Source organism: Anas acuta, chromosome 2 (assembly GCF_963932015.1).
Source record: "Anas acuta chromosome 2, bAnaAcu1.1, whole genome shotgun sequence".
Classification (NCBI taxonomy): Eukaryota; Metazoa; Chordata; class Aves; order Anseriformes; family Anatidae; genus Anas; species Anas acuta.
In genome coordinates, this window is record NC_088980.1 from 103,572,596 (window position 1) to 103,584,722 (window position 12,127).

The window sequence follows — 12,127 nt, forward strand, 5'->3', positions numbered from 1 at the left end:
ATGGCTGGGGAAGTACAAGCAAAGGGAACCAAAGCAGCAAGTCATGCTTACGTGATCTCCCAGAACAACATCTCTAGACTGCAACTGTTAATAGAAACAGTGCTGAGCTAGATGAATCATTTTGGAGGGCTGAAGGCAGTATTGCTCATGTTCAATTTATGTTTTCACATCGCTAGGATTAAAAAACAATGCTTATGTCTGCCACTGAACTGTGCAACAGAGGTATAAGATAATTGTTAGCTTTATGGTCCCACCTTTACCAGGTTGAAGGCATGATATTTAAGAAGTCAGCTTCTGTACTGCAACCACTTCCCCCGCACCCCAAAACAAGCACACACACACACAAAAAAAAAAACAACAAGCTTTGCTAGGTTCCTGCTTCCTAAGAGCAGGAAGATTAATCATCTACCTACCTACAGTGAGGAACCTTCTAACAACTGAAGACAGAAATCAGATAAAATCAATGGTTAACACGCTTTATTTCTGTATTTACAGTGCTAAAAATAGAATACATTCATATCTAACTAGTCCTAATAAATGCAAAAATAGAAAACTTCCCTCTTCAACAAAAGTGCAGAAACATAAGTTAGAACATGATAACTTTAAAACATACAATGATATTTCTCAGTGTTTTTACTATGAAAATATACTTGTAGAACAAGCACCATAATTCATCTTAAAGAAGATTTTCTGTCAAAGCAGCATCACAGGGCAAAACAAGTAGGAAGTTAGTACGGAAATGTAGTAGCAAATCCTTCAATACTTTAAATTGCATGAACCGTTATAAATTATTATAAATGGCTATAAAACTGTTCTGACTAGTCTCTTGCAACAGCTTTACCACATAGTCGAATACTAACAAAGCCATATTTTTCCGTATGCACGTTCAGGACAGCTTCATATATGCCTTCTGCAGGTGGCTTGAACTGGACTGGCATATTGATGTAATGATGGGATCTGTAAAGAGACAATTATGCGCACATTCAGTGTTAATATGCAAGTAAATTGTACCAGATAGAGAAGTCCTAGATTTGATTTTCCAAAGAACAAAATGAATGCTTACTGGATCAATTTATTTATTTTTATAGTTTTGATCTATTTATCTTATGAGGAAGTTCAATTGTAGTATTAGTTGTTTATTGCTGCTAGTTTAGCTGATTAGGTTTGGTCTGCCTCTTTGCGAGAATATCCATAGTATCTTAACTATATTTAGAGCAAAGTTACATTTCTTCCTTTCAAAATTCAGCTGATGAGTTTACTAAAATTTCCAATTCTTGATCAATTTGAAACTAGTAAAATAATTTCATTTCTAATTGCCTCCATGTGAATAAATACTTCACTGAATCATCACAAGCCAATAAATGCATCCACCCTCAAACAGTATTTTCAAGATGTTGCATCATATCTTTTTAGATTATATAAGCGTTCTTCTACTCAGACTGCATAAAAACATAATAGTAATAAATAAATAAATAAATAATAATAATAATAATAATGAAATCAGCTCTAGGTAGGATGCAATGGCTGGTTGTCTTAATTGTCAAAAGCCTAGAGGGAACGTTTTTAAATATAAACAAGCTATACAAACGAAGGAGATGGAAGTGTGAAGTGGCAACCTATTTGATTCTGTGGCATACAATGGAAATACCCAGTACTAAGAGACAGGTAACAGTATCAGGCATGTAGCAGAATAAGGAAAAGCAAATAGCAAAAGCCAGTGAGACAAAAAAAAAAAAAAAGACAGTTTTTAAACTTTAATGTAATTCCACTTTTCTGCCCTGGACAGTAATTAGTGCTATATAACATCCTCTGCATTGTATTCATTTCCCCTACTTTTTCCATATCTTATTCCTACTTCGACATATCTGTTTCATTTTACAGTAATCCAACCTATTGTAATCAGTCTGTGCTCTTACCCTTCTCTTACCCTTCTTCTACAATCGGAAGTCATATTTGCCCACTGCATAAACCTGATTCCAGCTTTTTTTTTTTTTTTTTAAAGCTGGAAAATGTTGTTTTTTTTTGTTTTTTTTTGTTTTTTTTAAAACAGAATGCGATCAGTGAGGTAACCTGTTAGGAATACACACTATCAGAATATAGACTGATGTGCTATTGTATTCTTTAATTGAGTTGATAGAAAAATGACGTCGATCGTGAAGCACTGAACTAAAATAAACAATACAGTAAAGGAGTTCAGCCAGATAAGTGTTTCATGTCATACTTCAGTGTTATACAACCAATCTGCCAAGCTCTGCCTCTTCAAACACCTATAACATATGGGATGAAGATATTTATTCAGCTTAGTTTAAAAAGAACTTTTATAAATGAAGAACATCAGTAAGACCTTTTTATCTATAATAGATACATTGCAATAGAGAAGAAAATTTAGCAAGAATTGAGACTGCAGCTGCATACAACCAATCCACTCAAGACTTTACAAAAATAAAAGTAAATTCAGGAGGGGTGCACAAGTCTATATCATCTTCAAAATCACATGTGTATGCTTCCTTACATATCCTAACATTTACTCAAAAAGAACAATATAACCAAACTCAAACTTACACTATCAAAACAATAGTAAGTCATGGATGATTCTTTTCAACAGATAGCCCCATCTGGCTGGCTTTCAAATATTAATTTCCCAAATAGTTCATCTATGACCTCAATAATATTGAGCAGTTTCTTCGCATGCAGCAACTATATTCCATTTACTTTGACCAATGACTTCAGGTATACATTTAGTTGGTGCTATACACTGTCCTTTCTAAAAGCAGAATTAGTCAGATATTACTCAGTTTGCTTCATAGCAGCCAGTTGACTTCTCACTACCAAGATAAAGTATAACAGCCTTAAATTCTCATATTTCCTAGTTCACAGGGAAAGATGTTATTTTCACTTTCTTCAGCAAAGAAAACGGGGAAGGTCAGACTCCAACTATAACAGTTCTTTGGTCTACTACATAGTGTAAGTGTCCTTATTAATGGAAGCAACCCAGAGGATTTTTCTGAAGTACAGTAACCAGAAACATAGTCAAAGTACTGTCAGGACAACTCAAATTCACATGCAATTAGCTGTTTTGGTCTGCATGAGAAGTTTTACTTCAGTTCAAGCTTGTCACTATGCCCACAACTCATTCTATGAAGTCTATGTGGCCTTTACAGGTTATTGCATCAATTTCAAGTGGTTTTTCTGAAGTCAGGTATGCCTGAAGCCTACTTCATAGTTAAACACAATCTAATGTTGTAGTCCTCCAAAACCAATATTTCAACAGAAACAGTGCTGGTAAGCTACATCTAAATCACAGTAACCAGGTCTATCAATAGTGAATGATGAATCACAATTGCAAGAATAATAGCAACTGGAAACAGAAATAAATCAGCGAAGTACAGAAGAGTTTTACCTCTTAGCACAGTATCTGAAATATCTACTAGACTGTAATCAGGTTATTTCAGATGGCTTCTGAAGACAACAGAAATACCTTAGTTTTCAAACTTCTTTAGGTAGGCATAACCTGGTAGTCCTTCCAGAAACAGAACTTACTCAAAGGGTCTTATGAAGTCAAGTGTTCTAATGTTTCATCCATATATTTTTGAAATTTGAGAGTTATCTTGTTAAAAGTACGTTTTGCAGCATAGAATATACATATATATATATTGTTATATTGAATTTGTTATACTGTATTTATCAACAAACATAACTCCTCTTTTTAATGCAAACTTCAGACAATGTCTTCCCACACATTCTTTACAGGGCTTATATTTTAACCACATAGATATCATTTTGCGTGTATATATGTTTTAAGATATCTGGTGAAAATTACTGAAATTCCTTATTATTTTTCCTGCAGTTTTGGTTGCAAGATGCTGTATTTTGGATAGATCCTGTTGTTATTTTCAATTCAGCAAACAGAGGTGAAGGAATTAGCACTGCTAACTGCTGGTAGTTGTGAGCATACAACCAGTTCAAACAAGAACTGGCAAACCACTGTGCCGGCTTCTGAAGGTCAGATTTCTTGATTTTAAATACAAACATAAACCTGCAATTTTGCTACCCAGATTTAAAATTTGATTACACATGATAGCTTTCAAATTTGGCCCTCAAAATAAAAAGCATGCAACACACCACATTTATTAAGTAACACTTCTTTTGGTCCAAATGTAGACAGGCGGTACTTTCTATTTTTAAACTTATTTACAGACTAATATTCCAAGTTCCTGAGAACAGTTTTCTTAGCTAATTGCTTTTGAACATTACTTTACAATATGTCCGGATAACCTGAGCTAGACGCAGTTAATGCTGGCTTTCTTGAAATCCTCAATGATATTGTTCTCAAAACTCACTTAAAATTCTTTTAGTAGTTTTTTTTTTTTTTTTTTTTTAAAAAAAAAAAAGCATCTGTTCAAGTCACATAATTCTTCTGTGCTTTATGCTCTTAAATGGATGAGCTTTTTCAGAGATCTATGTCGACTTCAGATGAATGAATTATTGGCGTCTTCTAGCTTTTTATATTTACAAATGGAGAAAATAGCCAAATTTACTAGAAGAATGGTACTAGAATGTGATTATAAAAAGGTAGGGTATATTTAGTTTAGTACCTTTTTATTTATTTATTTATTTATTAGTACCTTTTTATTTATTTAGTTTTAGTACCTTTAGAAATAGCAGGCTCAATTTTAGACCTGTTAATTCTGCTTTGTATAAAATCGAGTTTATCAACTCTCATAGAAAATATACCAAATAGCTTTGATAGCATTCCTCAAGAATATTTTTGAAATATCTAAGTATCTTCCAATAAAGTTACTCATCTTCTTTCATGGAGTGTCATGACATCCTGTCCTTTGTCTGTAGCTGTACAGCCTCAGACAGATCTAGCTAGTCACCTTTATTTGGTGAGATTTTACTTTGGTTGCTACTTCCATAAAAACCCTTCTGTGCTGTCCAATATATCATATTTAATAAAAAAAAAAAAAGCCAGTTAAGTAGAGATACTGGAAAATTGCCTAAGTGGAGTAATAACACTTAACAATAAAGTGGCTTTAAAAATACCTTGAATACCTGTGGTTACTAACACCACAGCCCTGTTTTTGTAATAAATGCTAAGTATCATTGGTAGACAGGAAACTAGATTAGGAGTCAGAGTATCTAGTTCTATTTCCGACTTGGCTCACAATTTCTATTCTGTATACCCTTAGTTTCTCCGTTTTTAAAATGAGGATCTGTGAAACTTCTAATGAAATGGTTGCATTTCTATCTTTCTGACAATCTCACTGTTGCAGACAAGCACAGGAGAGATGCTGTATTTCTTGAAGAGATGACTAACAGGTCTGTCAAATACTTGTAATCAGCTCCGAAGATGATTGGGTATATTTCGAGGGATTGTTATCATCAACACGAAGATTCCTTTTATGCAGGTAATATGCTTAAATATTTAGTATGACCAGGCAATTCCACCGGCTGCTCAAACCTTGTATTTGCAGAGAATCTTTGATGCAGCTCTGCGGATTTGTCAAATTAGAAGCGTGATGAAGGCAATTTGCTTGGTCTGTTGTGTACAAAGTATAAATGGAAGGAATGACTTGATTGTGCACAGTATGCCAAACGGTTAAGTGAAGCATTAGGCTTAGCATTAAAAGCAGCAGCACTGTTAGAAACAATTTGCAGAGAAGAAATTGGCAGATGCAGAAATAACTGTGTGGGCTTTTTCTGCTTCTAACCAAGATTACAGAGCACAGCATTAGCAAAAATATATATACATAAATACCCAGCATTCTGTCTGTCTAATTAAATGTATATATCTACATTTTCACACTGTACATTAACAAGATATTTATCTTACTGATTTTTTTTTAAATTTTTTTGTTAGATGAGAGTGTTAGCATAAGCATTACTCACTTTAGAAAGTACTTCGAGTGCTTGATGTAGAAAGGCTCTTTGGGAGTCAAGAATGTCAGCTGCAATTTAATAAAAAATGCTTAAAAACCTCGCTATATCTAAGCCTATCATATTTAATTTAAAATATGGTGAAGATAAACAAGGTCAATTACAGATACAGCTTTAGATAGACGAAGTGTTTGAAAGTAACATGCCCCTATTTGTGAGTATTAAGAAAAATCCAAACCTTAGGATGTTTTAATGAAGCTAAAAATAAAAAAGTAAATCAGAACAACAACAAATCTACATGAACTATAATTTTTTTTTTTCAATTGCATATATTACAAATAACCTCACTGACTCAGTGAACAAAAGGGAAAAATTACAGAGCAGAATTCTTCAGATATAATACCGTCTTTTGAAACTATCAAGCTAAAACTTGCACTATTGCAAACTTCTGTTAAGATTTAAAAATAGCAGTTAAACTGCTGGAAGGACTTATGAGAATATATTCAAAAACAAGTTTGTTAAACTTACCAAGTGCGTTCTAAAGGTATTATTTCTCAAGTTGACTTTTAATGTGCGTGATTCCCCAACTCTAGTTACAGGAAAAGTGTACAGGTCTTCTGGTGCATATATCCCTCGAGTTATGTCACATGATCTGATTTGAAAAAGGGAGTTAAGATATTAAAACTTCTTATTTACACAGTCTGCATATATTGATTGCATACTTCAAGACATTCTGATTTCTCATGAGAATAAACCAGGAAAAACAGAAAGATCCTAAAGGCATCGACTCTGTCACCTAAAGTTTTTATAGGCTATACATTTTAGCCATTAAGAATACAATGAAAACATCACTGCAGGGTAAATATACGTATATTTACTTATATACACTTTTACAATTTGAATTTCCCCCATATGCTTTATTAGAGAGCTAACCTCTTTCCAGGGATTCCATGTTTAACCAGAATATTTTACTCCCCTCCCATAGAATAAGAATTGTAGATCGACTTTAGATTGAAGAACAGCAAAGCTACGACATGCAGTATAATGCTGCTCTTCTTAGAAGCAACTTTCCAGTTCTGTAGAATCTCCAAAATGGAAGATTCTACTGCTGATACTGGCTAGTTTACAGCAACAAATTATAATTAGGCAACTGAGGAACTTTACTGAAAAGAAAAAATATGGGAGACTGAAAAATGCAAAGCTAATAAGACGTTTGGCCAAGTATGGTTTTGCAACTATTTACGCCTTAATATAAAGTTACAGGATAACTCAGGAGGTCTCTAGTTCAACCTCTTGCTCCAGCCAACACCAGCTCTGAGGTCAGACCAGGCTTCGCAGGGTTCAGTCCAGTCAGGTCCCAGAAATCTCCACAGACTGCACAGCTTCTCTGGGCAGCCTGTTCTGCCATATAACTATCCTAACAGTGAAAAGGTTTGTTTTGAAGCTTCTACCCAGCTGCAGCTTCTCGTTTAAATTTTTCCCCATACATACCCTGCTTTAACTGTAGGTCCTTCAGAGTAAACCTTCCTTTCTGGTAGAACTGGAAGCCCAGTTCCTATGATGGTATCTGCGGTAGCTCTCGCAACTGCAGTTTTATTTTCAGTTTTAATACCCTATTGGAAAAATAGAGATGTCTTTACATTTTGTATTCAAAAGTATTTAAGTAATTTTCGTTATCCGAGAGAAGGGATTAGGGCTTTTTCTTCCTTTTTTTTTTCCCCCAAGTATAATATTTCAGAATAGTAGTCTGAATTATTAAGACAAAAGTAATAGTTTGGGAGGAACGCTAACAGGCTTTTGTGCCTAATAAATACTTCTCACAAGCCAGGTCACGGCAAACTAGCAATGCAGGCAGAATCTTGTGAAACCACTAGCAATTCCTCTGCAGATATTCTGCCCATAGGCTTCAGGAACAGCAAAGTCAGCAAAACAACTGCTCCGAAAGGAGGACCTAATTCATCGTTATAGGCTAAATTCTCAGAAAATCAAGAAAATTTGTAATACTTCTGTATTATAGATAACACATCATTCCAAAGAAAGATCTCTCCAGAGTAAAAGAATCTGATAGTGCATTATATAGTAACTGTTAAACTAAGATGCTAGACCAAAACATCTACCATTTTCAGGGCCTCTATTCGGTGTGCTCTCTAACACAAGGAACCAGCTCATCTTAAGGGAATACTTTGCCAAAAAGCTAATTTCAAATTTTCTATTGTTTGTCAAAATCTAGCCAGATACTGTCTGGAGCTCCTCGGGTCACAACAACTTGAAAAAAGACATAAAAGAACAAAGATTCTTTACCTCCTGTGTTTATGATCATACAACATGATCTTTATTTATTTATTTTCAAACTGTGCTGATGTTTTAGACAAGCAGTTGATTACCTTATGCAGGGAAGACAAAAAAATAGACTATTCTTCAATAGAACTGCTATGACAAACTTGTTTAGACATTCATTTCTTGTTTTGAAGGAGCTGCTAATCAGTCTGTCAGAAGTAACAGCAGCCAGCAACAAAAAAGTAATCTTCGTTTTAAGAGAATACTCTTCAATTTCAAATAACACATGAACAACTACAGAACCCAATACATAAAGACAAGACAATTGGTATATGTCTCTTGCTTCAAGAACTATAAGTTTTCCATGTAAGGAAACACGATGGGTGTCACGCCTCAGTGTTATCATTCAAATTCTAATTTAGAATAGGGCAACTTTACTGCATGGGAATAATACACGTTACACAATAATACAGAATAATCAGAGGATCTCCCTGGTTTTGTAAGAGCATCGTGAAGTATTGCATGCTTTACTTGACTCCCTACTGATTTTGCCTGTTTCAAATGAAAGCAGTATGTTAATGCTGTCCAAATGGTTACATTCAGTGCTGTTGATCCAAAGCAACCTCAGGAGCATATGAAACTGTTTAGCTTTAAAATTAGAATTTGTTTTGCTCACTGAGCTTAAAAAAGAGTCTTTCCTACTCTCGCTCTAAGAATAACCAATGAAGATGAAGCTTCCATACATGCTGATAACAATAAAAACCAAATCAAGGCTTCTAAGTGACTCTATGTTTTGTGTTTAGGATTGAGAAATTGAGCTCAGTTTGTTCACTTTGCCTGTTGCAAAATGATATACTAAAAAGTTAGCTACACAGCTAAAGTACACAAATCATACTAAAAAGGTAATATCTTCAAACAATAGCAAGAGTTCTTGATTCAGTTCTCAACTTTCCACGAGCCATCATAACTTAAGTCCTGCCCCAGCAAACAGGTTCTTGCTGATTCACTGCTTCACCAATACTTAATTAATTAATACTAAATTAATACTTACTTCACCAATACTTAATTAATTAATACTAAAAGAGACCAATACTTAAACCAAAATAGCAATCCAAGAAATTTGTGCACAATGGCGATACTTATTTTTACTCCAATGATCTTTGACCAATTTGTGACAGCAGCCTAACAAACATTTTTCAGGAAAAGAAAAAATTGAGTTTGAATCACCAGTATTGACATGCTTGGGCTGCAAAGGGTACGTACAATCCTTGCTTTCCCTGTCCATAGGATCAGATTGGAGACAGGATCTTCTAAGCTGCTGACTATCGTTTCTAGCTGTGGCGACTATAAATGCATGCAGAGCATAATCAAAGTCATAGATAACTGTTTCTTAAAGAAAAAAAAAATCCAAGCAGTGTCACTGATTTTCCTAAATTCACCTGGTTCTTTTAGTTCTTTCCTGATCTCCTTCACATTTTCTTTTCTTTTGAAGTGGTGTAATATATAAGTACTGCTCAGTCATTGTGAATGACAGTCAGTCTTCCTACTTCGTTTTATCAAAAGTCACATTAACCATAGCCGTAGCCCTCTTTGCCTCAGCAAACCCAGCATGATACAAGTCCTTTTCAAAGTTGTAATAATGCAGTCTAAACTCTTGATCCCTAGGACATAACAGACAATAATTGACTTGTCATCTCAACTAAAAGTGGATCTGATGAAAAAGCCGCAATAATCTAAGTAAATGTTCTATGTTGACCCCTCTTGCAAACTGATACATAATTCTTTACCTAGATGATAAACAAAATATTTTCAACTCTTTTTCAAAATGATCTCAACATTTTTCTGCAATGTTTTTCCCATAAGCATATGGAGATGCTGGAAAAATCTAACTGTTAAAACAGCTTTAGAAAAAAATCAAGAGGAACAAATCTGACATGTTAGTTCAAAAACATTAATATCAAGTTGTGCTGCTCAAAGATTTAACGCAACTCTGACAACTAGTCATGTTCTAAGAAGAGAATCATCCAGAACTTTAGATTTCTGATAAAGAATTCATCTCCTCTCAATTTCAACAAGCTTTTAACAGTCAAATGATAAATGCTTTCCTCATTTTAAGGAAATTTATGTTCAAAGAGTTTGATGAAATCTAAAAAAAAAAACCTCTCTCAAACCAGATACTACACAGGTCTCATTCTTCCAGCAAAAATTACAAGTCACTTAACATATGCATTATTAACAAGCCCGCTTTTCAACATAATGAACTACTGGGAAGAACAAAGACCCTCAAAAAAAAAAAAAAAAAAAAGACAGGTCCTTCTATCCAAGAAGGATAAATAAGGTTCGTTCTACTGAAGCATCCTTGGTACTCTACAGAAAGACCTTAAGTATTTACCAGGGCTTCTCAAAAAAATCAAGTCAAACTTTCTGGAGAGAAAAAAAAAAAGCATATATAGTACTCACATAATACCTAATATACCTAATATAGTTGTTCACATTCAGCTCATTTAACTAAACGTTAGAATTCACTCTTAAATATTTAGAAATAGGTTCTCTGTCTCTTTCAGGCACCTCTTGGATGGATGATGAGGTAGTAATTAAAAGAAAGGTAAGAAAAGAGCACAGAAAATTAGTTCTAACTCCCAAATCCTTCTCTCCATGCTCACCATAAAACGAGACCTGAGGAACATGGTGGGCACAAAGGAGAGCTCAGATCTAATCGCTCCCATGTATAAATCTCAAAAATCACCCCCATCGATACTGAGTTCTGATAAAGCATTCAAATAGACTCCATCAGAAACAAATCCATGTAACCAGTACAGGTGTTTTTATATTCCAGTATTGCATTAAGTTACATATTAGAGCAAAGGGCAATCACTTTGATATTCATTTACATAAATGAAACCAATGCACTGTGTCTGATGTAAGTAAGCCTGCTTCTACAGAAAGAATTCCCACAGAGGTCAAGTTTCTTTACTTTCTCTGAGCAGACAAATATTTTACATGTTAAATGACAAAAGATAATGCATTATCATATAAGCAAGACAAGAAATGTATTTTTAATATAAGAAAAGCAATACAGTTTAAGCTAACACAATATTCCTCTTTTTTTCAGAATAACATTGGGGCATACCAGAGATACTGCTGTATAGTAACATTAAGAGGTTATCAAAAAATTATGCTCAGGACAGAGTTAATAGCATTTATATACTCACTACTCCACAAAGCTGAAATCTTAGTTTGTGTTTCCAACTAGGTTTCTCAACAGGGTGACACTCAAGGTCCCAAAACTGGGAGTAATCCCCATCCTGTCTAGGTAAAAATATTAGAGGAACCTACCAAAACAAGAGAAACATTTTGCAGAAGTTTACTAAAATAATCTATCCAACTTTACAATCATACTTACACAAAGTTACAGTTAAGCCGGCATAAAATTTGCTCACTACAGAAACTGATGCATACATTAATGGCTCATCCTCCCTAACCCACAAACAAAAAAAAAGTTCTGATGAAACAGATTGTGCAAGCACTCACACAAAAATTAAGTTCAGCTAATCTTCCTTAAAAAAAGTCAGCAAGTGCTTGCACAATTATTTTTATTAGTAAAATGGGGGAGAAGTGTACCACGAGGGGAATATGTCACAGACTAAGTTGTTGAGAACTTAGTCTGTAAGTATCTTGTACTACAATTACTAGAAGGACTGAAATTTAAAGTAAATTACAGGCTACATATTTGACCATCCTTAAAGGTCACCTGTGTAATAAAGGATCCTTTCTATATAATGTTGTACATGGTTAATTCAACTGTAGCCTTGCTTTGATTTCAGTGTTGGGATAAAAGAGAGCTAATAGTGACAGCAACCTACACCTTATCAGCTCTGCCCAACAGTCTCATATGCCAGTAATCAAAACGTTATTCTAATAAATACACCTGAATTGGGACTGATAAGGCAAACATGTTTGTTTAAAATCA

At 34.4% G+C, this 12,127-nt stretch overlaps 1 protein-coding gene across 1 annotated transcript in view; it reads right to left on the reverse strand.

The window, feature by feature from the left end:
* Positions 1 to 460: 460 nt before the first annotated feature.
* CEP192 (centrosomal protein 192) overlaps positions 461 to 12,127 on the reverse strand; it is a 77,958-nt gene continuing 66,291 nt past the window's right edge. The window contains exons 50-54 of the mRNA XM_068672824.1: positions 11,370 to 11,489; positions 7,372 to 7,493; positions 6,409 to 6,532; positions 5,893 to 5,951; positions 461 to 957 (exon numbers count right to left, since the gene is read on the reverse strand). Of these exons, the coding sequence (XP_068528925.1) occupies positions 819 to 957; positions 5,893 to 5,951; positions 6,409 to 6,532; positions 7,372 to 7,493; positions 11,370 to 11,489 (564 nt within the window). The 3' untranslated portion in view covers positions 461 to 818. The remainder of the gene's footprint in view (positions 958 to 5,892; positions 5,952 to 6,408; positions 6,533 to 7,371; positions 7,494 to 11,369; positions 11,490 to 12,127) is intronic.